The 27,343-nt window shown below is 61.7% G+C and overlaps 1 protein-coding gene across 5 annotated transcripts; it reads right to left on the bottom strand.

The window, feature by feature from the left end:
* Window positions 1-900: 900 nt before the first annotated feature.
* Window positions 901-25,890, bottom strand: CELSR2 (cadherin EGF LAG seven-pass G-type receptor 2). Of its 5 annotated transcripts, none has more exons than XM_044914576.1 (34): window positions 22,411-25,890; window positions 17,027-17,674; window positions 14,990-15,212; window positions 14,451-14,566; window positions 14,188-14,276; window positions 13,646-13,803; window positions 13,073-13,236; window positions 12,803-12,928; window positions 12,272-12,438; window positions 11,703-11,990; window positions 11,445-11,619; window positions 11,071-11,212; window positions 10,818-10,938; window positions 10,047-10,230; window positions 9,769-9,870; window positions 9,028-9,122; window positions 8,586-8,795; window positions 7,934-8,117; window positions 7,699-7,827; window positions 7,430-7,610; window positions 7,104-7,271; window positions 6,863-6,989; window positions 6,534-6,734; window positions 6,083-6,257; window positions 5,675-5,787; window positions 5,457-5,536; window positions 5,236-5,362; window positions 5,024-5,146; window positions 4,280-4,407; window positions 3,955-4,043; window positions 3,663-3,854; window positions 3,364-3,534; window positions 2,986-3,220; window positions 901-2,657 (listed from the first exon to the last, which is right to left on the bottom strand). In XM_044914576.1, the coding sequence occupies exons 1-34, from the start codon at window positions 25,709-25,711 to the stop codon at window positions 2,630-2,632; spliced, it is 8,760 nt and encodes a 2,919-aa protein (XP_044770511.1). In that variant the 5' UTR covers window positions 25,712-25,890; the 3' UTR covers window positions 901-2,629. The 5 variants fall into 5 exon arrangements, 4 of the variants coding, with proteins under 4 accessions (XP_044770511.1, XP_021545658.1, XP_021545659.1 ...); XM_021689983.1 differs by having other exon boundaries at window positions 901-2,514; XM_021689984.1 differs by having other exon boundaries at window positions 901-2,257.
* Window positions 25,891-27,343: the final 1,453 nt, after the last annotated feature.

Here is a 27,343-nt window from a genome sequence, read left to right as displayed (position 1 = left end):
TCCAGTAGACTTTGCCGGCTAGGGAGGAGGCCCCCTGCCACAGCGGCCCTTCTTGCTCAGCTACCTGCTTACTTCCCTTTGGGGCTGGCTATTTTTCTCTGTATGCACTCTACCCCCACCCCGCCCCAGGAGCAACAATGCAGGAAGCCAACATTTACTGGCCTCTTAACTATGCACTGTGAACTGTTCTAAGCACTTTACATGTGTTAACTCATTTAATTTTCATAAAAGCTCAATTAGGCAGATGCTATTATCATCCACATTTTGCAGGCAGAGAAACTAAGGCTCAGAGAGCTTAAGTCACGGGGTCTGGTTCCAAGGTTTGTGCTCTTAATCACTACCCTCTATGGCCCCCATGTTAATTCCCCTGCTAGTTTGCTGAACAGACCTTTGAAAAACACAAAACTTGGGAAAGGAAGTAATGTCGCAGAGCACGGAGGTGGCTTGAGTGTGAATTGTTGCTTCATTTCCGATGGGAAAACACAATGACCCAGAGGAGTGGAGTCAGGAGGTACCTCGTCACTGGGCCACTCAGCCACCCTGACCTCCCTGTCTCCTGAATTCTGTCCCCAGGACTCAGCCCTAAAGGGCTGGACTGGAAACCTGCCTTCTCTTTGCAGCCTCCCCAGGGACACGAGTCCCTCTTGTCCTGATGAAAAGGATACTCTCCTGCCACCTGCCACATCTTCCTTGGACATGCCAGGACATGGGCTCTGAGCTGATGAGGCTATTCGGGGAGCACTGCTGGGGTGCTGGTAGTGGGGGCTAGCTCATTGGCCACTTGACATCCGAGTCCCCTGATTTCCTGGCCCTCCCACGGCCCTGCCTGCTCTTGTTTTCCAGAGCCTCCCTCTGGAAGCACAGGGCACCCACAGAAGCACAGGATGACAGCCCTCAACCCGCAGAGAACTATAGTTTATTCAGTAGTATGGGGAAATGAAAAAAAACAAACACAAAACCCTACTGTATTTACAGTAACGATCAAACTGTACAATCTGATGGTTAGTATCAAGTTAGCATCCAGCATCTTTGTATTTTTTAAAGTCAAGTCATCAGTAGTTAAAAACCAGTAAATTTTTAACCCTTTGTAGGAATTGCTGAGGGGAGAGTTCAGGGGGAGAATCCATGGCAGAAAAGCCATTAACCAGCCTTACACATGAGAAACAGGAACTTTTTTTTCCCACCCATAGCCTCTTTTTCTAGCCACCTGCTCCAAAGGAAAGTCAGTGACAAGTGGGGAATACATGCTCAGCGTTCGTAACTCAAACGAACAGCGGTTGGCAAAACTGAGGCGGCGGGAGGAGAGGAGGCAGGAGATGAGAGCCTGGAGCAAAGGGAAGGGCCTCAGGCCCCCACGCCAGGACTGCTGGGTGCCCACCCAACCCATCACGGCCACATCAGACCCCCTGGGACCGGACACGAACCCATCCCAACACAAAAAGCAAATAAATAAAAATATATATTAACTCTCTCTTCGCAGGGAGCTGGGGATGGGTGTGGGAGAGGGGGAGAAAGAGGAACGGGACCTGGTCCTTTGAAGAAGAGAGCCAATTCCGAAAAGGGGTTAAAAATAGAACACGTCGCAGAGGCCACAGAAGGTCAGACAAAGTGGGATTTGTCTGATCTCGGTGGAGGTGGGGGGGGCGGCGGTGGTGGCCACGTGGACACCAGAACCCAGACTTGAGACCTGTGCTTGAGACTTCTGGGGGCAACCGAGCCAGCCCCGGACTTACTCTTCCACCCCATCCCACCCACACCACAGCAAAGAAGCGCAACTAAATACATGACTGGCCTTCCCGGGGCGGGTCAGGCAGGGAAATGAAGCACTTTTGGGTCAGCGAACTGAGCAAACGCCCGGGCTGCAGCACGCGGCCAGAGTCCAGGGAGAGGAGAGGGGCTGGGGTGGCCCGGCCTCCGCCCAGGGGCACGGGCTCCCCTCAAAATGTGTTCATGCAGCATTTGGGGGTCCGGGGGCGTGGAGTCCTTCGGCCCCCTCTCCGGACGGGGCTTTTGCAGTTCCTGGGAGGGGCCGCACAGGCAGGGTGAGGAGTGCCCTCGACCTTGACGCCCTCACCATACTGAGGCCCCGCCGGGGTGCAGCCTGCAGGGCCCGATGCCCTGGGTGCATGTGGCTTTGTCCTTTCCTTTTGGTGATGGCAAACGAGGGGCAGGCCCCCCAAGAGTCCCTCTCCTCCCAGAGGCACAGCAGATGGGAAACTGAGGAGAGGCTGGGAAGTATCCTGGGAGGTCCTATCCTCTTTGGGAAGGGAAAGGGGAGTCAGTTTCCAGCATATAAAAAAAATTAATCCCTGAAGTCATGAAGAGTGGAGATCCTTTTTTAAATTCTTTTTTTCCTCTTTTCTGAAAAAACTTTGTCTTGGAGATGTTGGCCCCAGGGGTCCAAAGTGCAGTGAAGGGGATGGTGGGGGAGGGAGTTGGCACTAGATGGCCTTGGGTGGGGTGGGTGCCCCTCCCGGCAAGGCCCAGGCTCCTCAGATGGACGTTTCGTCGCTGCTGTGGGCAGGCGGTGGGGAGCAGGGGCAGGATAAAGCACAAGACAGGAGTGGGGGCATGAGTGCAGCTGGGGAAGGTAAGGGAGCCTCAGGGTGTAGGAACCACCGGCCCAGGGTTAATGCAGGAAGTTAAAGAAGAGAAATCTGGAGAGGCAGGAAAGGAAAGTGACAGAAAAGGCAGACAGGGGGTTAGTCGAAGCAGAGAAGACAGTGAGAAGCTTTCACCAGGAGAAGGAAACAGGAAAGCAACCCCAGCTCCCCACCCTCCCTCACTTTGCCTGATGCAGGCCTGAGCTGACCCCACGAGCCCCCATGGTTTGTGGGCACATCACAGGAAGGGGGCTGGGCTACACCAGCCCATTCGTCCCCCGACTACCTGCCAGAGAAGCCTGGGGAGGCCTGGAAGGGGCTCCGAGCCCAGCCAGGGCCTCTGTGGGGCTGCACCCTGTCCCACCCAGCCAGCCCCACTCACTCGGAGCCTGACGAGTCCTCATCCACCGTGCCCGCCTTGATACTCATGGCGATGGGCATGACCCCGTTCAGCTGCTCCTGGAGACTCTGCCGGGGTGGAGGGCGGGGAGGGGGCCCGCCCCGGCTGCCCTCGCTGGCTGAGGAGCCCCTAGAAGACCCTGTGCCTTGCTCCAGGGGTAGCCGTAAAAGGCTGCTCTTCTCACTGATGGTGGGCAGACACTTCTTCTTGAGGATGCCTGCGGGCCAGGGGGGCAGGTGCCATGAGGAGCAGGCGGTGGGATCAGGGGGCTGCCCTAGGGAGCCCTACCAGCCACAGGGCGAGTGTGAGGTGTGAGGGTGCCGAATGGGGGAGCACGGCAGCTGGGCATGCCCCACTCACCTTTGTGAGGTTGGGCAGAGGGGCCTGGAAGGGGGCCGAGGGACCCCTCCCGAGGCAGGGCATCTCCATTCTCCCATGGGCGCTCCTCAGAGGCCCCATTACCACTACTCTCCTTTGCTGTGGTCCCGAAGTCTCCTGGCCAAGGGGCCTTCCCAGGCCCTGGGCCCCCATCTGGTGGAGAAAGGAAGTAGGTAAGGCCCAAAGAAGGCAGACAACTAGGCAAGTCACCACCCTAGGAATCCCTGGCTCTCTGCCCTCCCACTGCCCCCTCAAAGGCCACAGCCCTGGCGCTGGCCCACCCTTGGGGGTACTGTGCAAGGGCAGTCTCTCAGCGCCAGGCCCCAGCAGGCTGTCCCAGCCCGGCTCTCCAGGGAAGACGGCCTCTTCCTCCTCCTCTTCCTCCTCCTCGCTGTCTGATGAGTGAGTAGAGGCATAGGAACCACTCTGGTCATCTTCCAGGGACAGGTCACTGTCAGAGTCTGTGTCAGGGTCTGGGAGACGGGGAAGAGATCAGAGCTGAGCCATGGCCCCGTGCACACCCTCCACAAGAGCGGCTGCCCCCCACTGGCCAGCAGGAGCTTCCTTTCTCACCATGCTGCTGGTCTTGACCTTCCAGGAATAGGCTGCCTGGATCCCCCAGGCCAGGGGGCCCTTGGCCATGGTTCAGTGTGGACTCTTCCCTGCGAAGACAAGACCATACTGGAGGGGCCAGCCCAGCCCCTTGCCCAGGGTCCCACTCTTTTCTCTCTCCCCCGTTTCCCAGTTCCTGCCCCCATGCCCCTCCGGCTTCTAATTTAAGGTGCCACCCGTGTCGGCCACCCTGTGCACTGTTCAGCTCCCAGCAGGTGGCTGGCCTGGCTTCTAACACGCGTGGTGCTCCTCGCCCCTGGCCGCCGCCCCCAGCACCAGCGCTCACCTCAGCAAGAAGGGAATGTAGCTGGGCTGACTCTTCCCCGAGCGGCTGGCGCTATGCAGGGAGCCAGCTGAGTCTCCGTAGGGCTGGTACAACCGCCCGTCCACATAGGGGCTGGGGCAGTTGTAGGACTAGGCAGGGAACAGAGGACTCAGTAAGTGGGGGAGCAGCACGGGGCGGCTCCAGGATTGGGAGTGGAAGGGCCGAGGGAGCTTGTCCCAAGGTCTACCTCCCATGTGCCCAGGTCTGGAAGAGAGAGGCCCCACATCTCTGCAGCACCCCCCCGCCGCCCCCCGCCCGATATCAGGGCCTGGGAGTGGTTGCAGCTCTCCCATAGCTGTGCAAGCCCTGTGCACCCCAAGTACCCTGGACTCCGCTATATGAAAGGGCTTCCTGGTCAAAAACCATCTGCCAAGAATGTGCTGGGAGACAGAAAATTTACCAATATGCACCAGGGATCCTCAGATGTTGGGTATCCGTGAGTGCATCACCTGTCTCGGCCCCTTCCTCACCTTATTCTTCCTAGCTCCACTCCCATCGCTCCTGAGTCAAAATCCTCCTCCCCACACCCAAATCCTGCTCTTCCCAGGCCACACATACCATTTCCCCAGCCCTTCCTCCCCCCAGCAAAGGATGTAAGGATGAAAAAAAGGGGGGCACGAAGCACAGAGAACAAGCTCCTTGGGGCTCCTGCCTCTTCCACCCGGCCCCAGAGCCCTCTACCTCCTTGGCCCCCGGCTCCCTCACCGAGGTCAGGGTGGACTTGGTGGTCAGCGCAGGGTCTGGGCTGGGCTTGCGACTGCAGGCAAACTTGAGTGCTTTCCGGACCTCCTTGCTAAGCACCACGTAGGAGAGGAAGATGAAGGGGCCCTGGCAGGCAACAGGCGGCAGCTAAGTGCCTGTCTGGGCACCCCACAGGCAGGCCTCACCTCCCACCTCCACAGGGCACGGCCGGGTACCTGGATGCAATTGCAGGCAGCAAAGAGGTAGTGGAAAAGGAGGGTGTCACTGTTCACAGAGAGCAGCGCCAACAGCCACGTGGCGCTCAGCAGCAGGAGGACAGCGAAGGAGGGCCGCAGGCCCGAGCTGGAGAGGGGGAGGCTGTGAGCCCGGCCCGGAGGCCCCCTGCGCCCCTGCCTGCCCACTGCCCACTGCCCGGGCACCCACACCCCGTACTCACACGGGGCCTTTCTTCTCAAAGCCCTGCCGCTGGGCAGCACAGGAGGCCCGGGCCGCCAAGATGTACAGGAAGACACTCATCTACCAAGAGAGGGGGATCCTCAGGGGACAGACAGCTTCTACCGCAACCCACGGGGGCCCAGCAGGTGCACCATTCCTAAAGGGGATCCTGAGGGCACACGCAGCCTGCTGGCCCCCAGCCTGCTTTCTAGCACCTACCGAGACCGCGAAGGCCACAGGGCCAGCAAAACTCCAGATGAGCGTATCGTAGATGGAGAGCCAGCAGAAGTCAGGGTTCCCATAGCCCTCAGGGTCCAGGCCCACGGCTAGACCTGGGGGTACAGTGACAACAGCAAGGGAAGGGGTGGTAGGGCCTCAGGAATCAGTCAGGTGTCACGTGGGCTCACGGGGCCAGGTGCAGAGGATGAAGGGTTCCACCCACCCTGTGTCCCCATGTTCGTGCCTACCCCTGCAGGAGGGGGACCCAGTCCCTGATGGGGAGCCTCGGGGGCTGAGAGGAGGGCTCGGCCCGGGGCATGGCGATGTGGGTGGGGAGAACGTGCCATGAAGGTGGACCCAGGGCCTAGAGGTGTGGCGCCCCGGGCCCGGGAAGGGGGTGTGGGGTACCTGTGATGAAGGCGGGCACGCCCCAGCCCAGCATGTAGTAGAAGCGCATGGGGCCCGCATTGACGTCGCGCACCTCGGTGAGGGCCCGATACAGGTGCAGGGCCTCCAGCAAGGCCCAGGAGAAGGTGCAGAGGTACAGAAAGTGCAGCAGGATGGCGATGACTGTGCAAGCAAACTGGGGGCCCGGTCACGCTAGGTCAGTGACCAGGGCACCCCCAGGGCACAGAGAGGGGCAGGGCTGGGGCGCTGGCTGGCACTTCGGGATGTGTGGGCCAGAGGGAGATACTTCTAGGGTGCCGGGGAAGCGAGGGGGAGCTCGAGAAGAGGAAACCGTGGGCTGGGTGCTGGGCTGGGTTCTATCAGAGTTTCTGCTGCAGAAGCAGGGACCGGGGCAGGGAGCCCGAGAGGACTGGAATGTGTGGACGGTGTCTGGGGAGGAGAGCCATCTTACAGGGAGGTCAGCCTGGTTGATTCCTAGGAGGAAGACCAGCTGCGCCAGGCCCAGAGCCCCAGTCAGGTTCCGTCGGATGCCGTGCTGGTTGGAGCGTAGGGCACGCAGGACGGTGAGGAAGAGGAAGGCGAGCAGCAGGGCAGCCAAGGTGACCCCTAGGGCCACGTATGTCAGTGTCTTCAGCGGCAGGATCTCCCCATTCTGCAGGGCAGGTGGCAGGAGGCCAGGCGAATTAGGAAGGGCTGGGCCTGAGCATCCAGCCCGGGGCCCTGGGCCCCCCCGCCTGGCTCCGCGGCTGTCTCCCCCCAGCCCCCCACAGTGGGTCCAACCTCCCGCCGGGACACGTCCATGAGCACGGCGAAGCTCGTCATGTGGTTGCACTGGCAGCTGACGTGACTCTCGTTGCGGAAGACGACCTCGCAGCCTCGGGCTGACCAGCCACCCGTACCACTGACCCTGCGGGGGGATGGGGGGGGGGGGCGGGAGGAGGGTCAGGCCGCGAGCAGGGGAAGGCACCCAGGGGCCTGGCTCGCCGCCCAAAGCCTTGGGGGTAGGGCAGCGCAGGCTCACAGGATGGAATGGTTCCAGAAGACACAGATGGGCTTGGTGCGCTCCTCCGTCTCCAACAGCCGGAACTGCACCGTGACCGGCTTGTCCAAGGCTCGGGGCAGAAACTCCTCGTCGTCATGGACGCTGATACTCACCACGGGCGTGTTGATGACTGGCCGTTTGGGGACTCTGACGAGGAACAGGCAGGCGCACAGTCACTGTGGCAGTCTCGTGGCTGAGGGGACAGCATCCCTCGGGGATACCCCCACCCCGGCCTCTCCCCAGGCTTCAGCACTCAGCCGCCCACCGTGCATCCCCGCCCCCTCCTCGTCTCCGCGGCTGCTCACCTGAGGCTGCGCTTGTCCGGGTCATAGTTATGGGGCAGCAGGCCGGCCAGAGTGCGGTAGATGATGACACTGGCCACAGCCTCCCCGTGGCTCAGCTCTGGGTGCCGCCGCTGACGCCGTGCCAGCTCCTCAGGCTCCTGGGCCTCTCCAGGGCCCGCGGGCCGGACCACGGTGGGCGTCTCTGGGATCGGGACAGTGTCCACTCAGCGGGGCCCTGCACAGGGATGCCCCAGCCAGGCCCCTGGCCCACCCTGTAGCTCCACACTGACCTCGAAAGACAGAATCAGGCAGAATGACCGTTGTCTCAAGGTCTGGGGGCCGCTCCCCCCGCAGCGCCTCATAGCGGGGCAGCTTGGCCCCAGCAAAGTTCCCCTTGTCCAAGCGAACCACAGAGATGACTAGGGAGAGGGTCACGGGTCAGAGCCGGGCTCAGGCAGGGGGCCCCCAGCACAGCCACCCGTGCCCGGGGTTCCGTCCACAAACCCCGCCCTGCGCCAGCCTCACCAATGTTGGGCGTGACGATGGTGAAGGGGTTCAGGTAGGTGCGCCGCATGTTCTGAGCCAGGGCGCTGGCGTAGGCCTCGTAGTGCTGCAGCAGCCAGGCGGTGCCGCCCTCCGTCTGCTGGATCAGCTCCCAGTGCCGCTTGTTGGCCGCGTCCAGGAGGGCGCTGCCCACCCGCAGCAGGTTCTAGGGTGAGCGCGGTCAGGGTGCTATAGCCCCACGCCTTCTCCTCCCCACCACCAGGCCGCACCTGTGCCTAGACCAGCCCGGGCTGCCCACCCAGCCACACCCCTCCCTCAGACCTTCCCTCCTCCTCCTGCAACTGAGAGTTCCCAGGCCCTGGGCCTGGACCCCTGCACAGGTACTAGACGCTGATTCCTCCCCACCCTGGCACCGTGGGCAGGGGGCCTCTGCTCCAAGGAGCTCAGTCACACCAGGCCCCAACACGGACATTAGTTTCTATCAGCACCTTACTAGGGAAAGGGCTGGAAAGAGATGCTCTAAATTCTACGGCTCAAGGGAGCTCCTGGAGGCCTCACGCCAGCTGGGAGGTCCCTCCCCAAAGGCAGGGATGGCCCCCAAGTTGCCCCAGGAACAGGCTCACTCACCATGACCCCCATCTAACCAGCCAGCCCTGCCCCATCCAAGCCCCACCTCGGTGAAGTGCACATCCTGCGTGGCCGACAGCCCAAAGCCCCGCTGGGCGCTCTCGTGGGCCAGCAGCCGTGTGGCCAGCTGGTACGCCACCTTGACGTCGCTGCCGAAGTAGCCAGCCGTGTGCTGCGTGGCATTGCGCAGAAGCAGGGCCAGTCGCTGGGAGCGCCCCGAGTCCAGACCTGACTCGTTCCGCTGCAGCCGCTCGGCCTAGGATGGAGCCAGACAGGACAGGGAGCAAGGGAGGTCAGCACAGGAGGGCAGCAGTGAGGTCCCCAGGGGCAGAGCTGGAACTCAGGAAGGAAAGGGCCTCAGGAAAGGGGAGAAATGGCCACTCCAGGTGGAGGCCCCAGGAGACAGGGGCTGGAATTCCAGAAGCCCCTTTCTCAAAGCTGGCAGCAGGGAGGGGAGAGAGGAGTTAGACATGAGGAAATTCACTTACAAAGCCCTTCAGCTCTGAGAAGGTGACTGATGTGCAGTTGAAAAGGTTTGGGGGGAGCCACCCCCTGTGCTCATCACAGTGACGCACGGCGGTGCCTGGGGGAAGGAAGCCCAGGGGACAGGCCTCAGGAGAGACACAGGAGGCCTCCGGGACCTGCCTGAGTTCCTGGGGGCCAGCACCTCATGGGCCAGAGACAGGAGACAAGCAAACAAGGGCCCTGCCCTCCTGGAGCCCCAGTTAGAAGAGGAGGACAGGTGTAGAGAACACTAGAGCCAAGACCTCTGCCAGACCGGCCCGAACGAGGACTCCAGGAGCACGGGGCGTGCGTCCTCCTCGAGCCCCCAGACATCGCTGCCCCTCTGCAGCCACCACTTTGGGCTCTCTGCCACTCTCTGCTTATGAACTGTGTTCGTCATCGATCCAAGGACCAGCACCAGCCCCCATCCCGGGGCCGTGTCCCCTGGAATAGCACCCGACAGCCCCTACTGTGTGATTCGTCTTCGAATCTCTAGTACACAGCCCCGTGGCAGGCACGCTGCAGGTTTGTCAGCATTTTTGATAAGAGTTCAAGATGTAGGTGCCCTTCATCCAGGCAACCTTGAGAGCAGAGGAACAGTGCACCAAGGAAGGACTTGGAGACCAGGGAGCAGTCCCAGGATTTGCAGCCAGGGGCTTCCCGCCCTCGTCCCAGGGAGGAGAGGCTGAGTCCACAATATCACATGCTAGGCTTCCAGCACCTACCAAAGGAGCCTTTGGGGCAGGGGGCAGCAGCAGGCAGCCCAAAGCGGGTACGGGGCCACCAGATCCCAGCGTCGATGGCCCGTGGGCAGCTGTCATAATTCACTGCAAGGAAGCACACAGGGTCACCCGGGGGCAGCTGTCCCCTCGGAGCTCGGCTTGGGCTTCCAGCCCTCCCTCAGCAGCCCCGGGCCTGCAACCGGCCCCTGCTCCTGGTCCCTCTGGGACGCCGGGACCTGGCACGCAGCAGGAGAGCCGCCGACCCGTCATGGGAACCCCACCTTCACAGCCATTGGTGGTGACCTCAGCAAACGGGTTGTCACAGCGGTCACACTGGCGCCCAATGACGCCTGGCTTGCATGGACACTGGCCGTCCTCAGAGTCACAGACGCGGGACAAAGAGCCCGTGGGGTAGCAGTCACAGAGGAGGCAGGTGGGGCTGCCTGGGGGCCGGTAGTGGTTCTCCTGAAAGGGGGGACAGACGACGAGGGTCACTGGCGCAGGCTCTCTCTCTCCGGGATGCTCAGGGGTCCTTTGGGCTGTGGTCCCTCTAGAGAGAGGCTCACTGACTTCAGGTCCTCCCAGGAGTGGTATTCAAACTATTTAGGGGCACCAGGGTGGCTCAGTCGTTTAGCATCTGCCTTTGGCTCGGGTCACAATCCCAGGGTTCTGGGATTGAGTCCCGCATCAGGCTCCCTGCTCTGCGCGGAGCCTGCTCCTCCCTCTGCCCCTCCCCCACTCCTGCGCATGCACGCTCGCTCTCTCACAAAATAAATAAAATCTTAAAAAAAACATATTTAACTGGTAATGATTTGCAGTCTAGTCCATCAGTGAGACACCAACCATCAGAGCGGGCTGCAACCAACCAGTATAGCTGGCCTAGAGCTCACTGGTAAAGACCTGGTCCTGGGGCCCCCCAAATCGCAGCCACGTGGGAGCACGTGGCCACTTGTCCCCCTCCCCCCATCAGAGCAAGGGCACACAGCCCTGAGCTCTCTGCAGGAAGGCTTTCCCCAGCGCCCCCCCTCAAGGGCCCGGGTCAGGGCTGTCACCTTGCAGTGGCACACGCCGCTCGTCTTGTTGCAGTCTGGGTCGAAGCCTTTGCCGACGTCACAGTTGCACGGGCCACACGTGGGGTGTCCCCACCAGCCACGGGGGCAAGGCTGGTCAATCCTGCAGAGAGGGGCCCAGGCGGACGTGAGCTCCCTCCGCCACACCCCGTCTGCTGCAGCCATGTGCAGCCCAGTTCCCGGTACTCTGAGGGACACCCCAGAGACAGGCTGCTGCGTGCCCTGGTCCACTTACCTGGTCTCACAATATGGCCCAAGGTAATTCTGGGGACACTCGCAGGTGTAGCCATGGGGGGCGCTGGGCTTTCGGATACACACAGACTGATGCTCACACGGGTTCAGGTCACACACGTTAGTACAGTTGTCACCATAGTAACCTGGGACCGTAAAGATGAGAGAGGCTCAATCCCCACCTTGCCCTGGCACTTTCTTTAAACCTGCCTTCACGCCACCTCCTTCCACCTGAGAATCCTACCAGCTGGCTACGGCTTTGTAGTGCAGGAGAAGAGGCTCAGAGAGGTCATGTGACTGGCCTCAGGCCACACAGCAGAGCCGAAGTGAGACCCCGGCGCCCACCCACCTGCCCATTTCCCCGGATCCCTGGCACACCTGGGTCACAGCTGCAGGAATAGCTGTCCCAGTCATCACTGCAGTAGCTGTTGGCAGGACACGGATTCGAGTCACAGGGGTCTGGCAGGCTGCAGCCTGGCTCCACATTGATGCTTTCCCCGCGGCTGGGATCCAGACCGCTAACCCCCTCGGGCGTCTCGCTTACCCTCACACCCTGGGAGGGACAGAAGCGATGTTGGCCCTCCGTGGCGCGGGCCTCCAGGTGGGGAAGATGGCAAGGCAGAGGAGGATGCTCACCTGCAAACAGCCCCGGAAGCCGCGGGCCACACCGCCGGCTGGCCCAGGCACGCCCCCAACCGTAATGTTGCTCAGGTGCAGCCCATGCAGCCGGGGGCCTAGGTTGCCCTCTGCCCGCTGCTGCCCGTAGTCGAAGGACAGGATGGCATGGCCGGGGCCCCCAGTGGCTCCCAGTGCCAGCTCTGCATGGTGCCAGTCGCCGTCATTGGCCCGGCCTGGCTCCAGCTGGAGAGACGAGGCCTGGAGCCCTGTGCCCTCCACGCTCAGCACCACGTGGCCTTCCCTCAGCTTCACCAGAAGAAAAGAAAACAGGGTCAGCAGCCTGCCTTCATCGGCTCTTCCAGCCCACTGCCCTCCCGCCTGGACCACCAAACCCATCCTACAGCCCCGCTGAGGCCACAGAGGAAACGGTATTATTTCCCTCGGGGCCAATAGATGGCAGCAGTGATCCAACAAGCCGACGGAGCCTCGGGGAAAGAAAAGACCCCGCCTAGCCCTCTCTGACCAGCCCCCTGGAGGCCACAGCTGCCCTGGTCAGGGCCCGCCTACCCTCCCCCTCCCTGCATCACCTGCAGGGTGATGGTGCTGCGCCCCCTGGTGACAGCCTGCAGCAGGACACCGTTGGCCTGGCGTGTGCGGAACATGAGGCTGAGGTGCCAGGGCTGGGAGATGGGCAGCGAGAGGCCGTGCCAGGCCAGCACGCTGCTGCCCAGGAAGCGCTGCGGGTTGGCCATTTCTGGGGAGGCAGATGAAGGCAGACTCTGAGGGGTGGAGCGGCCAAGTACCCCAGGGGGTGTGATGCTCAGAGGTGGTGGTTCCACGGGAGGCAGGGCACTGCCTCTCCCAGTGCCCACTCCCCTCGCTGGCCCCGCCCTCCGGAGCATTTACCTGTCTTGCGCCCGCCCCACACTGTGCCCAGGCCTGCCTCTGACTGGGCCCTTTGTCTCCAGTGCTCCCCTCTCAGGGCTCTGCCCAGACATGCTTTTCCACCCACAGCCCAGCTTGGCTGGGCCCTGCCCAGTGCCTGCCCCGACCCTGCCAGTGTTCCCAGCATTGTTGACAGCTCTCGGGCCTTGGCCTCTGCTGGTGGCCTCTCCTACCCTGGGCACAGCTCTTGCCCCCGAAGCCCAGAGGACACTCGCAGCTGAACGCGTCCCACTGGTTCACACAGGTGCCCCCGTTGTTGCAAGTACTGCTGTCACACACGTTCTTCTTGGCAGGGCAGCCTAGAAGGGAGAGAAAGGGGCTCGGCTCGGGGCTCCAAACAGAAAACCTGCGGCTGGAGGGCCCTCTGAAACCCCCACCATGTCCCCATAGCCCTCCTTTCTGCCCGGGGCTCCTGGCCTGGCCCCTACCCCAGGCTCCCATACCAGGCACGGTGCCGTTGTTGGCGATGAAGTCAGCCATGTCCACATGCCGGCTGTCCACCTGCAGGTTCCTCATGCAGCCCACAAAGTGCCGCGTGCGGACAGGGAAGCTCTCGGGCAGGTCAGGGACCCCACCCAGCAGCAGGGGCCCTGTCAGATCCAGAGACCTGGCGGAGCAAGAATGGTGGCAACATGAAGCACGATGGTGGGGCTTCTGGCCCTTCCTCCTTCCCTCTTCCTTCCACCAGGCCAGAGCGGGGAAGGGCCTAAGCAGGAGCCTGAGGGGCCCTGAAGAACAGCACAGGGGAAGGGAGGCACCCCAACCTGGAGCCACTCCCCTCTCATACCCACCCCTCCCCCAGACCGCTCCATGACACCTACTCTAGTCCCCTCATCTTGCTGCTTCCACCCCCGACCCCAGGCCCTGCAGAAGGCTGAGCAGGAACTAGGGGAAGCAAGGTGAGGGAGGGCCTCCATCTGGATTGGTTTCCACTTCCGGGCCCCCTAAGGCCCACCTTCTCAACCTGCCCACCTGGCCCCACACCACACCGCATGCCCCAGCCCTCTCCCCCTCACTTTTTGCTGCCACCCTGGGTGCCCTGGGCAGCGCAGGAGTAGTTGCCCAGGACAGCTCCGAAGCGCAGGGCCACCCCTGTGTCACAGCCATCCACCGTCACCACAGCCACCTTCTGTTCTGATGGGCCCTGCGGGAGCCCCGTCTGCCCTAACAGTGGCTGTGGGCAGAGAAGGCAGAGAAGGGGAACAGTGAACAAGGAGCCCATGAGGTCCAGGGGCCAGGCACAGAGACACCAGCACCTGCAGACACCCCTTTGTACACACGCGTGTGCATATACACACACGTGCCCGTTCAGCGTGCTCACGGGACATACGTGCTTAACTGCCTTCCTCGACATTCACTGGAGTCCGTGCCTGTCTAACAGGACACTGAGCATCGAGCACTACTCGGCGATGGCAGGGGAATAGCCCAGCCCACCCCCCTCCCTCCCTTTAGGCCAGAAGCGCCATGACCAGCCCCCCCTGGATGAAGCGCCACCTCGGTCTGAGCACCTGAGCCAAGGACAGAACCCTCTGACTCCCTGACCCCCTCTGACACCCACCTTATTGTAGTATTTCAGCTGCACTGTGTGCCACTGGCCGTCACTGACCCCTCCGGGCACGAACGGGGACACGGTGGTGGTCGACTCCCCTGGGGAAAGGACCCAGGTGAGCTGGGACACCAGGTGAGGGCTGGGAATGGGAACGGTGTGCTCATGGTTGGAACCGGGCCCAGGTCTGGCTGGGGGGGTGTGACTTGGGGTCGGGGGCCAAGACACCTAGGGCCTTTGGGAGATGGGCAAGGACATGGGGCAACCGGGGTCACCTGCAGAGAAGGTGAGCTGGACCTGCTCCTGGATCACCTCGAGGGCCACAAAGTCATGCTTCTCGTTGAAGCGCCCGTTGTATAACAGCAGTCCGTCACGCTCCTTGGTGGCAAACCTGAGCAGGAGTTGGGGGTGGGGGGCAGGGAATGGGGCACCCACCTAACCCCGACCACCCCAACCACCTAACTAGCCCCTGATCCTACTCAGGACCCTCCTGAGAGCTGACACCGTGGCCCTTGGCTCCGTGGGCCATGGAGCTCAAGTGTGGACAATGAGCCCACACCAGAACTGAAACCAGAACCCTGACCCCTTGGCTCCCCACCCTCGAGAGTGGGTAGGAGGAGTGGTCAGTGGACCCTGGTGGGTGAGGAAGGCCTGCTGGCAAAGTGCACAGGCCACTCCAAGTGCCGACCCGGCTCTACCAACCACCTGCTCCCAGCACTTTCGCGGCCCGACCTCTCACCCTGCCTGTAGAGGGGGAGACACCCCAGGCTCCCAGCACCCTCCCCACCCCACCCCCCAGGGCCGAGTCACTCACGAGAGGGCCAGGGTGAAGTGGAAGCGCTGACGCAGGCCACGGAATGTGAGGAAGGAGCGGGCAGGGAAGCTGCGTGTGGTCACCTGGCAGTAGGGCTTCTCGAAGTCTCCAGACGGGCAGTCGCACTTGAAGCCACCCACCAGCAGGTTGACGCAGGTGCCCCCATTCTTGCAGACACCTGGCGTGCAACGGCCTGAGCGGGCACTCACTTCGCAGTGCTCACCTTGGCAGGGGGAAAGGCAGGGTGAGTACCAAGTGCCTGAGAAGGCGGAGGGGACCTGGGATGCCTCCCCCGGGCCCAGCCGTACCTCCTGCAACACTCCCAAGTTCTCCCAAGCATCCTCACCACCATCCCATTATACTGCTGCCCTGCAAGTTCCTTGGAGCTCCCAGGCCCTTCTGTACTCCTGTTTGGGGCTCAAGCGCACAGCCTGCCGGGACCCCGGTCACAAGGCCCAGGTCCTAGTTAGCCTTTGGTGTCACGGCTACCGAGCAAGCTAGGGGCTGTTCTGTTCCCACAGGGGTGAATGTGCATGGAGGAAAGAGCCTGCAGGACAACACCAGGGCTGGCGCCAAACCCCCTTCCTCCCTCCCTCCCACTGGTGCTTTTGTCCCTGTCAGGCGCCAAGATCGGTTTCCCTCTCTGGGGATGAGACCAGGCTTCCACTTGGATTGTCAGTTATGCCTGGAGGGCAGGGGGGGGTGAGGTGAAGCTGGGGACTCCCGGGAATGGGGCACAGAACTCCCACCCTGAGCCCTGGGGTCCAGACTGAGGCCCTCTGTGCACTTGGGAGATACTGACAGAATGGGGGACTGAGCCTTGGGAGCAGACCAGGATTTCAGTGGAGGAGCTGAAAATTCCAACAACATCAGATGGGAAAATCCACCCCTTTCTCTCCCTCCCCATTCCCAGATTCTAGAGATAGGTTCTCAGCTCCTGTGCCTAGTGACTGGCTCTTGTTTCCATGGAAACTGTTGTTCGCCTACTCTAAGCCCCCCTCCCCATCCTCTTGGACAAAGACTCCCCTCCCATCCCCCAAGCCCTGCCCTCCCTTCCACCCCCACCCACAGCAGCAGCTGAGAGGAGTCAAGTCTGGCAAGTTCTGGGCAGGAAGATGCAGCAGGGAAGGCGGTGGGGTCTGCCTGTCCCTGCTGGCAGAGCTAGTGGGCATGGCTGTGGAGGAGAGAGAATAAGGCCCAACCTATCTGGGAAGGAAGGGCGCATGGAGGAGAGGAGAAGGGGCTGTCCTGAGGAGAAACAGGATCCTGCAGGGGCAGGGGCACAAAGCAGAGGCAGTGAGCCTCCCAGGGAAAGGCTGGGAAGGGGATGTGTAAAGACCCAGGTCACAGGCCAACCCCGAGGCCTGACCCTTCTTCCAGCACCTGGGCAGGGGTGGAGCTATTCTGCTCAAGGTCACACAGGTGCAATGACCTTCAGAACCAACTCTACCCCGCACCCAAACCCCTCCAGCTTTTTCCATGCCTTCCCCTCCATGCCTGGGAAGAAAAGCACTACTTAGAGCGCAGAAAAGTAACTCTCTCAGTGGTGGGAGGAGACCAGGTCCCAGGGCCAGCTTCAGGGCTAAGTCAAGCTGTGAGGTGAGACGCAGAACAAGTCACCGGATCCCAGGGGTCTCTTAAATCACAGCCAACACCTTCCAAGGGCTAGCTCTTTACATGTATTAAATTAATTAAATTAATCCTTACAACCCTGCTAGGCTGTAAGTAGATTCATTATCTCCATTTGAAACTACTGAAACTACTGAGACACAGAGAGATTCAGTAACTTGCCCAAGGTCACGCAACTACTAGTGGCAAAGCTGGAATATAAACCCAAGCGGGCTGCTTCTAGAGCTGGTGCTGCCTGAGATGGGGGGAGCTCGGAGAAGAAGGGCTCCCCCCTCCTCTCTCCCCAGCAGGTCGTGGAGAAGCAAGCGAGATCTGCGGGCGGCCAGGGTCACCGGCACCTTACTCCGGAAAGGAACGAGGCCACCCCGGCCCTTAGCCCGCTCAGCCCGCCAGGCCGCCCCAGCTCACCGGTGTAGCCGTCGCGACAGAGACAGGTGTAGCCGCCCTCGCGGCTGCGGCAGCGCCCGTGGGGGCCGCAGGGCCGCGAGTAGCAGAGGTCCACCTCGGTCTCGCAGTAGTCGCCCGTGAAGCCGGGTGGGCAGCGGCAGCGCAGCCCCCCGACCGGGTGGATGGGCCGGAAGAGCACCGAGGAGGAGGCGATGAAGGGCGCCGAGGAGTCGAAGCGCAGCACGGACACGCAGCGCATGTAGTTCTCGCAGGGCTCGCGCAGGCAGATGTTGTCGTCGAAGGGCAGCACGCGCTGGGCCGAGATGGCCGTGAGCAGGCTGCGGTTGAGGTACAGGCGCTCCTGCAGGTCCTCGGAGGGCAGGAAGGGCGGCCCGCCCCCGGGCCCCGGCGGCTGGCCCACGGACAGGCTCACATTGAGGATGTGGCCGCCAGGGGCGTCGGTGTCCCGCTGCACGTTGAAGACCACCACGTGGTCTGGGGGTGTGGCCAGCGTGGCCGCCACCGCCTGGATAAAGAGACCCAGTAGGGGTGACAGGAAGCGCTCCGGCGACATGTCCTCCAGGCGCAGCGTGATGCTGTGCGTGAGCATCTCATCCGTGATGATGGTGACCCGCAGTGCACACTGGGCAGTCACACTGTGCACGCCGTCTGCAGGGAAACGACATGGGTCAGGACCTGATGTGGAGCTGGGGAGGGCAGGGGTGCCGAGCCATAGACCTAGCCCTGGGCAGGAGCACCCCGAGAAGGGAGTGGGAGCTGAGATCCAGCCCTGCATTGCCACAATGGACTCCCTTTTCTCACTGGCAAAAGGTGCCCAAGAAACTACGTGTATGGCACCTGTAGGCAAGTCACACCTTGAGGGATCAGGCCCCATAGACACTTAGGGCAATTTGATTTTCAGAAGTTCTCTTTGCATACTTTCCCAAAACCCTCCGTTGTGAAGAACGGTACATTTTTTAATGTTTGTGTGCTTCTCCCTGCCCAAGCCATGAGTCTCACTCCCTTATACCAGATTTGGGGCTTCCCTGCACAAGAACCCGATTTTGCCTATTTCTTACCTTTCTACAGGGCCCAGAGCACCAAGAGATATCCACAAAAATAATCATTCTTCCCCCTCGGCCTCTATATCTCAACACTACTATAACCCTGACCCTGGCTGTGCTCCCTCCTCCCCCACCAAAGCAGGGGGGGGTGAACTGGGTCAGTGGGCCACCCAGTCCCCCTCCCACTGAGCCCCATAGCTGCTTGGGCGCAGGCCTGCTATCCCCATAGCAACGCCCCACACAAAGCATTCTTCCCGCCCAACTCTCCAGGCTGCCGAAGATAGCCTGGCGGGGGCCTCACCCCAGGAAATCCAGCTGAGCCACCTTACCAGAGGCCGCACCACCCATTGCCCTGATGCTGTTGGGGGGCGGGCAGAGATGGAAGGGCCTGGGCAGCTGTCCAATCTGAAACCCCAGAAGAGCCCCACTAGGCTGATCTCTCCTCTGGCCTTGGGCCTCCAGCTATTCATCGCCCACTTGGCTCACACGTTATGCCCGAATGCCTGCCACACCTGCAGGCCGCACGCTCACTTACAAACAGCTGGACGCTCACACACACTAGTGTCTCGCTCCACCCACACGCTACGCCCAGAAGTACCACACACACCTGAATGCACATATACATGGCAATGGATTTTATTTAGCTCAGAAATGAAAGCTGGAGGCCAGTGGGGAGGGGGAAATGGCTTGGCAGGGCCCTAAAGGGTATTCATATTTTTATTTATTACAATGTCCTACACATAGTAGGTGTTCAGTAAATACTAAGATGTTGATGTCTCCCTAGTGAAGAAATGGTCTTTAAAACACAGTGGGGGTGGGGTGGGGGGCACCTGGGTGGCTCAGTCGGTTAAGCATCTGCCTTCAGCTCAGGTCATGATTCCAGGGTCCTGGGATCAAGCCCCACATTGGGCTCCCTGCTCAGAGAGAAGTATGCTTCTCCCTCTACCTCCCTCCCCCAACTTGTGCTCCCTCTCAAATAAATAAATAAATAAAATCTTAAACACACACACACACACAGCAGGGGCCCTGAGTTGATACTGAAAAGGACCCCCTGGCAGGAACGGGTCAGGAGATGGTGTTTCTGGGGGCCAGGCGGGAGTAGGAGAGGAACCTGGGGGTAGATTCTGCTTCCATACCTATTTGAGGTGGCTAACTACCCCCGGCAGCTCAGTTGAGCCTGGGAAGGCTGAAGGCAGAGACCCATCTCAGCCCTGTCCTTGGTCCACCCACCTGCCCTCCAGCCTCATCACCTGAGGCTGCCGAAGCCTGCCAGCTCTCACCAGCAAGCTTGCTTGTCATTACCCACTCCTGCTCCTCCCACTCCTGTCTATAGCCACCGAACATGCCAGCCCACAGTCCTCCTACTTCTCTCACCTGCCCCAAGCTCACCTACTCCAGGAAGCCTGCCCAGATTGATGACCTCAGGCTCTATTTTCCTCCTGCTTTCAGACCACCCTGCACTGAGGTGTGGCCTGGCACAGAGCTCTTGTGTACTTGGTGACTCTGCCCAGTGATTCCTTGATGGGAGAGTCCCTCCAGGCAGAAGGTGGCCCCAGAGTCCAGACAGTGCCCCTAACTGATTAGGGAAAGGAGGGGGGCAGTCAAAGCCCATGAGCGAGAGAAACCTCCCCACCACTCAGCCCTCGGAACAAGCACTCCTCCCTGTGCCTCCCCTCAGCAGTCCCAGGCCCCGCCCATGCCCCTCACCCAATGTGTCTCTGTTGCTTCCCATCTGGTCTACCATCTGTGGCCACCTGCCCCCTCCTCTGTGGTCCCCCATCCCCAGCAATCAACCTACTGCTCAGTCCTTGCTCTTTGTTCCTCTCCCCTGCCTTGACCTAGGTCACCCCTCAGGTGCCAAGGCAGGGTGGGAACAGGGGTCCCAGGTCCCAGACTGTGGCAGAATCAGACTCCAAGCCTCTCTCCCCTGGCAGATGTGCCAGTGGAAGCTGTGGGCCTGGACGGGGTCTACCGCTCTGGGAGCTGACCGGGCCATGCACAGGAGTTCCTGGGTGTCCCAGCAGGGTAAGAAAGAGGCAGGGAGGGCGCCTGGGTGGCTCAGTCGGTTAAGCGACTGCCTTCGGCTCAGGTCATGATCCTGGAGTCCCGGGATCGAGTCCCGCATCGGGCTCCCTGCTCGGCAGGGAGCCTGCTTCTCCCTCTGACCCTCCCCCCTCTCATGCTCTCTCTCTCTCTCATTCTCTCTCTCTCAAATAAAAATAAATAAAATCTTTAAAAAAAAAAAAAAAGAAAGAGGCAGGGAGAACTGGGGCTTCAGGAGAGCCATCCAGCCCAAGTGGGGGCAGCTTCAGCCACAGGGAACAAGAGAGGGGGAAGGCAGAGAGGCAGGAACGTGGAGACTAAACAGGGGAAAACAAAGATCCAGGAAAAGAGCCAGCAATGGAGAAAGTGGGAAAGGAGGAGAGAGCCACACAGGAGATCGGGAGAGGGCCACGGAGAGGGGCAGAGCAGGAGGGCCCCCATGGGCAGGGGCAGGGGCAGGAAAGAAAGAGAGACAAAGAACAAGAGAAGGGAAACAAAGGGGCAGTGGGAGTCAATTCCCCCTCACCCCAGCCTCCCTGAACTTTGGGGTTGCCGTGGTGACTGCTTCCAAGGGTCAGGGCCGAGGGGACAGGATGGGGCCAGGGCTAGAGGGCCAGCCCGAGGCCTTCCCTTCTGTTCTAGGGGAGCTGTGGTCAGGGGCCCTGCCCTGGTAGGAGCCTGAAGGCTGGGCAGGGCCTCCTCAGTGTCCTGCCACTCTCACCTAGGACAGGCTGTGGGGAGGACAAGAGGAAGAGCCCCTTCTTTTCCATCCCTCCCCGCTGCTTGCTTCTCCCAACACAGAGAAGGATCGAGGATCCAGGAACTCCAGCCCTTCACTTCCTCCTGCAGGGAAACTGAAGCCTCAGGAGGTACAGAACCTTGTCTAGGACCTCTAAAACCTCACCTGCCCGGGCTCCTATGGCCACCTGAGGAGTGGGGCAGGAGACGCATCTGTCCAGGAAAGACCCAGAGCGGGGGAGGGGGCTGAAGCCACACCCTGCATCCCACATGTCTCTCATTCCCCTCCAGGCCCAGATTCCCTGGGGTGACAGGAAAGGGGTGCCAGACTCTTCTCTTCTTCCCCTCCCTGATGTGTCTGGAGTGGGGTACCCTGGCCCATCCATCTGCAGGGTACCCCTAACAAGGGGCCCTCATGGGGGTTGCCAGTCGTTCCCAAGCTTGGGGAAGGGACTCCACAACCTGGGGCTGGCCTCCTCCTTGCCACTCCCCATAGCTGACAGAGAAGACAGAATGCTGCCCACCCCCTATCAACTCTCCTCCCCCAACCCTCTGTCCAGGGAGTCTGCAGGCTGAGCGCTTGGCCAAGCAGCAGGAATGCCCAGCCTGGGTCCCGGCCAGGCTCCCACGCCCCAGGACTCTGTTCTCTCCCCACCGGAGCAGGGGGCTGTACCCTCAAAGGCCACCAGTCCCCTGGCTCATCCTGGTCCCACACCCCATTCCCTGAGCCCAGACTGGTCACAGCCAGCAAAGAAGGCCTAGCATCCTAAAACAGCCCATGGGGTGGCAAGCGGCCCCAGGAGGCCTCAGCCTGCCCCTGGCTTCCCTGCAGCCCCTCCCCCAAGCTGGACCCCGAACCATGGCCTCTGACAGTGGGGTCTGTTTGGACAGAGACAATGAGTTCGGGCTTCACTTCCTGCGGGAGCTCTGAAGGGATAGCCAGGCCAGGCTCTTTCTGCCTGGAGGGAAAAGAATGCACTAGACAAAGTCCCCCTCAGCCAGTCTGGGGCTCAGCTGGGAGCCAGAAGGGGCCAGAAGAGGCCCGACTGCAGGGTCCTGACCCCTCGGCGGCAACCCTGTGCCCCATGGCCCTCTGCTCTGTCAGAAGGCTGTTATGAGATCACAGGAATAGCCTGCTGGGCATGAAGGGGTGCTGAGGGGACTGGCTCGCCTCCCCCCCACCTCCCCCCACACCCCACACCACACCACAGTCCTCTCTACCCCTCCCCCAGCTCTCCCGGACCCCCCAGTCTTCCACGCGCCTTTTTTCACAATCTTGGCAGCCACAGCCAGGGCCGCCCCGCAACACTTCCCCTGCCACGTCACAGGGTGGTAGGCAGGGGGCAGCCAACCAAAGCAGCCCAGCCCAGGCCGCAGCGGCAGGCGGGGCCTACACCAGCTGCCAGGATTCCTAGGGCTCCTTCCCAAGCTCCTTCTCGCCCCTCAGCCTCTGTGCCAGGCACTGGGCAGACAGGCGGGTCAGCGGTTCCTCCTTGGACAGCTGCCCGGGCCCTCCCCCAAGGGCCACCCCCGCCCGACGCCACCTGGGCCCTTCCTTACCTGACACCAGCACGCTCATGATGGCCTCCAGAGGACGGTTGTTGTCCAATGCCCGGCTCAGCCTCAGTTCGCCCGTCGAGGCGTTGAGCAGGACCAGGCTGAGTTCATTCCCCCGCTCAAAGCTGTAGGTCAGGCTGTCTGAGATGTCAGGGTCATGGGCGGGCACACGGCCAATGGCACCCCCAGGGAAACTGCTCGAGCGGTTGGTGACATAGTTGTTGAAAAGAATCTCAAAGTTGCCCAGCACCGGTGGGTTGTCGTTGCGGTCAAGCAGGCGGACGTGGACTGTAGCCCGGCTCACCAGCGGAGCCGACGTGGCCTGGATGACCAGGATGTATTCGGGCCGGTCCTCGTAGTCCAAGTCCACCAGAGCCGTCAACTCCCCAGAGAAGATGTCCAGTTGGAAGACCTCAGGGATGTTGCCCTCCACGATCTGGTACATGATCTGGGCATTGGTGCCTTCGTCGGGGTCGGTGGCTGTGACGCGGGCCACGGCCAGCCCAATGGGGCTGTTCTCTTCCACAAACACGTCAAACTCGTCCTGCTCAAAGACAGGTGGATTGTCGTTTACATCCAACACGGTGACCGTCACTTCCATGGGCGTGCGGGCCGGAGGCATCCCCTTGTCCACCGCATAAGCCTGCAGAACGTACTGGGCCACGTTCTCACGGTCTAGCCTCCGAAGTGTTCTCACAATGCCTGACGTGGACTCCACGATAAAGTCACCATCTCCATCGTCGCCCCCTTGGAAGGTGTAGAAGACCCTGCCATTAAGGCCAGAGTCACGGTCAGTGGCTGAGATCTGCAGGACACTGGTGAAGGGGGGCACATCCTCATAGACGCTGCCCTGATAGGACTCACGCAGGAACTGAGGGGCATTGTCATTCACATCGTTCACCAGGATCTCCAGGTAGGTTGTGTCAGACTTCTGGGGAATGCCATTGTCGCGGGCGGTGATGGCCAGGGTATAGGACACTTGGTCCTCATAGTCTAGCTCAGCCTGGGTGGTGACAGCCCCTGTGTCTGCATCAATGCGGAACTGGGGGATGCTGTCCTCCATAAAGTAGGTGATGCGGGCGTTCTCGCCCGTGTCCTCGTCCGTGGCACTGATCAGCACCACTGTGGTGCCTGCCGGCCGGTCCTCATTCACATTCACCGTATAGTGGGAGCTCTGAAAGACGGGACGATGGGTGTTGGCGTCAGTGACGTTCACTACCACCTGGGCCGTGTCCTGCCGTGTGCCATCGGAAGCAGTGACCGCCAGCACATACTGCCGCTCGAGCTTGTAGTCCAGCGGCAGGGCGAGCGACACCAGCCCGCCACCGCTCTGGCTGGTGATGGAAAAGCGGTTGCGGGTGTTGCCGCTGGTGATCTGGTAGGTGATGACGCTGTGCGCGTCGCGGTCCACAGCCGACACCGTCACCACGCTGGTGCCCACGGCCGCATCCTCGTTGAGTCTCACCGTGTACTCTGGTTGGGTAAAGGTGGGGTTGTTGTCGTTGACGTCCAGGATGGTCACGCTGACACTGGCTGAAGCAGTGAGCACTGGGGTGCCGTGGTCTCGGGCTTCCACCCCAAAGCTATAGAAATCAACCTCTTCCCGGTCCAGCTCGGCTGCCACAGAGATCCAGCCTGTGCCGTTGTTGATGGCAAAGGGGAAGTCATGCCCAACCCCAGCAAGGCGGTATTCCAGGCGCGCATTGTCACCAGCATCGGCGTCGATGGCCTGGACGTGGAGAACCAGGTAGCCTAAGGGGACACTCTCCAGCACAGTAGCCTGGAAGGGGGTGCTGACAAAGATGGGGGCATTGTCATTGATATCCAGGACCTGCACTGTCACCAGGCCAGAGACGTTGGAGAGCGGGGGGCGGCCGCCATCCTGTGCCCGGACCCGTAGGGTATACTCCTTGGTCGTCTCATAGTCGAGAGGGCTCACCACGTCCAGAGCCCCAGTCTGGGCATCCAGGTAAAACTGGCCCCGAGCATTACCGCTCATGATGCTATAGTGCACCAGGGCATTACTGCCCTTGTCTCTATCCGAGGCTGTGACCCGGAGGACCGGGGCCCCCGGGGTCACATCCTCGCGCACCTGGACCACGTAGCGCTTCTCGCTGAACTGAGGGGCATTGTCATTGTCATCCTCCACAGATAGGAACACAGCGGCTGTGGCGCTCCGTGGACCAGGGTCCCGACCCTGGTCACTTGCCTCCACCGTCAACTGGTAGGATTCTACTTCTTCCCTATCCACAGGGCCACGCGTTCGGATCACCCCAGAGCGAGGGTCAATCTCAAAGACTTCTGAGGGGCTGCCTCCAGGCCCCTCCAATAGGCGGTACAGAATATTGGCATTGGGAGGGGCATCACCATCTGTGGCTCTGACAGTGAGCACCTCATAGCCAACCTCCAGGTTCTCCCTGAGGCTCTCCTTGTACTCCTGTTGCTCGAAAACAGGGTCGTGATCATTGGTGTCAGTCACCAAGATGGTGAGTGTGGCCAGGGCGCTCCGGCGGGGCATGCCATGATCCTGCGCCGTGACCCTGAAGACATGGGTGCTCTTGGTCTCACGATCCAGCTCCTCGGCTGTGGTTACAGCGCCCGTGATTGGGTCCAGAGAGAAGAAATGTTTGGAGCGGCTATCAAAGAGGGCATCCATGGTGTACTCAAGCCGGCCTGCCTCACCCTCATCTGGGTCAATGGCCCGCAGGGATGCCACAGGGGTACCCGCTGGCTGGTTCTCAGGCACGGTGGCCTGGTAGCTGGGGGGCTGGAACTGGGGGGCTGTATTCACATTCCTTTTCCGACGCCCGCCCATGGACTCTTCTGTTGACCGTTCCCCTGCCCTGAGCCCTGGGGTCTGCACCAGCTTGCAGGACTGGCATCTCAGCCGGGGAGCCTTTAAGCACGGGTGTTCCTGGGGCAGGGTGAGCTTGCCCTGTGGGGAGAGGTGGCCTCCAATGCCCAGGAGGCGACAGCTCCATGGGCAGCCTTCGGGGGCTGGCGGCAGAGGGATGTGGGCTCCGGATTCTGGACACCAGACCCTCAGACCGTCGTGGTGGGGCACCAGGTGGCCAGTCAGCTCTGTCCCTGCATCCCTGCAGCGGCTGCTGTAGAGCCAGAGGTTGGAGGCTGAGGCTGGACAGAGCCAGCCCGCGGGGGCGCAGGCCTCTGAGGAACCACGTCCCCCGGGACCCAGGGAACGACAGGGCCCCACTTGGTCTCCCAGCAGTGGCGGCAGCAGCAGCAGCAGCAACAGCGGCGGCGGTGGCGCTGGAAGGGGGGCGCGGGCTGCCCGGCTCTGCATCTCTCCCTGCTCCCGGCCGGCCGGGTCAACTGCGGCGGCGGCTCCTCCTCCGGCTCCAGCCGGCCCCGCCGCGCCTCATGCCCGGGCCGGGGCGCCGGTCCCCGGGGGCCACTCGTGCGCCCCTCGGGGCCTGCGCCTTGCTGCCTCGGCGGGGCCCGGCGCTGAGCCCTCCGACGCACCCGGGCTCGCACTGCTCCCCGATCCCGGCCCGCGCCCGGGTCACCCCGACCACCGCGGGCTGGCGCTGCGCCTCCACTTGCGCGCCCGGCTCTCGCCACCTGCGCCCGCGGGCCCCGCGCGCCCCTGGCCCTGCCGACTCCCCGAGCCCCGAGGTGCCCCCTTCGCCCCCGCGGGATGGCCCACCTGCGCCCGCAGAGCTACGCACCCGGACCCCGGCCGTCCTCGACAGCCCCGCGCCGGCCGCTCGCGCCCCGCGTCCCCGCCGCGGCGGCTGCTGCTGTCGCCGCGGCCGAGGGCCCAGCCCCACGATCCCTCGCCTCCCCGGCGGGCGGGCGAGCTCTGCAGAGCGGCGGCGGCGGCGGCGGCCGCGGCGGCGGAGGCTCATTACCATAGACCTGCTCGCGCAGCCGCCGCCTTAAAGCGGCGACGCCAGCCGCACCGAAGGAGGTGGGCCCCACCCAGCGCCCTCCTCCGCACCGCCGTTCTAGGATTCCCGCGGGCCAGATCTCCATGCCTAATCTGGGCCTCCACTGGCCTGCCACTGGGCCGGTGACAGATCCTTACCACAGGTTCGAGAGGAATTAACAGTCAGAAGCCAGACCACGCATGATGATAATGGTGGTAGTATCCTAAGTATACTTAGAGGTTTTCACAAACAGTTGGAAGGAGTCTCGGGAGGCCAGGGGCGCACCTCACACCGCCTACGCCTACGATGGTTGGCTGCTGCTAAGAGCCCTCGGGTCTGGGGTAAGACTGAGCTAAAAGAGCCCTGCTCAACAGTATAAAGCCTTCCCCATATTCCAGAGAGGTATCCCACCTCCCTGGCAACACCCAGTGAAGTCCTAAGGCCCCCATCCCCACCCCTAATCCAGGTTGTGGTCTAACTAGGACCCCCCCACCCCCCTTGGGGTCCAGCAGCTGGGCAGAAGGACCGCAGGCTCATCTGGGACACCACCTGGACTTTTCAGGAGCAGGTAAGTTGGGAGTGTCAAAGCCAGAGCTAGCTGGTATCAACACACTAATATTACCAGGTTCTGAAGCCAGAACGGCTGAAACCTGTCCATGGTCCCGAGGCAGGGGAGGGATGGAGCCAACTTTAGGACCCAGGTTTCCCGAATCCTAGACGGATGGATTTCACTGCCCCCTAGGGCCTCCTGGCTGGAGAGATGACTTCTTGCCCCCTCCCGCCTTCCCTATCAGTGTCCAGCTGCTGTTCCCCCGCTTCTACACTCACAGCTTTGTGATTAGCAAACAGTCCTGCCCAGTGCCCGGTATAGGCCTGCAGACTGAACCTTCCACTTGACGGGGTGTGCAGGATTCCAGGAGTCCTGGGAGTGGCCCAGGCATGGAGACTGGACCATGAAGAAGAGCCAGGCAGTGTTGGTGGAGGGTGATCCTGAAGGAGCCGCCCTCTGTCATACCCCACCCAGGGACCCGCATCCAGGAACAGTA

Source organism: Neomonachus schauinslandi, chromosome 4 (genome assembly GCF_002201575.2).
Source record: "Neomonachus schauinslandi chromosome 4, ASM220157v2, whole genome shotgun sequence".
Lineage (NCBI taxonomy): Eukaryota > Metazoa > Chordata > Mammalia > Carnivora > Phocidae > Neomonachus > Neomonachus schauinslandi.
The sequence above is the reverse complement of the archived record's forward strand: the minus strand, read 5'-3'. Positions and strand labels throughout refer to the sequence as shown.

Bases quoted from the DNA above. Each gene is read 5' to 3' on its own strand.
- CELSR2 (XM_021689982.2), bottom strand. From the start codon at position 25,711: ATGCAGAGCCGGGCAGCCCGCGCCCCCCTTCCAGCGCCACCGCCGCCG. The intron at 8,796-9,027 runs GTAAGTGAATTT...GCTCCATCCTAG, and splicing joins TCTCAGAGCTGAAGGGCTTT to GCCGAGCGGCTGCAGCGGAA. The intron at 5,537-5,674 runs GTAGGTGCTAGA...CTCTCTTGGTAG, and splicing joins CTGTGGCCTTCGCGGTCTCG to ATGAGTGTCTTCCTGTACAT.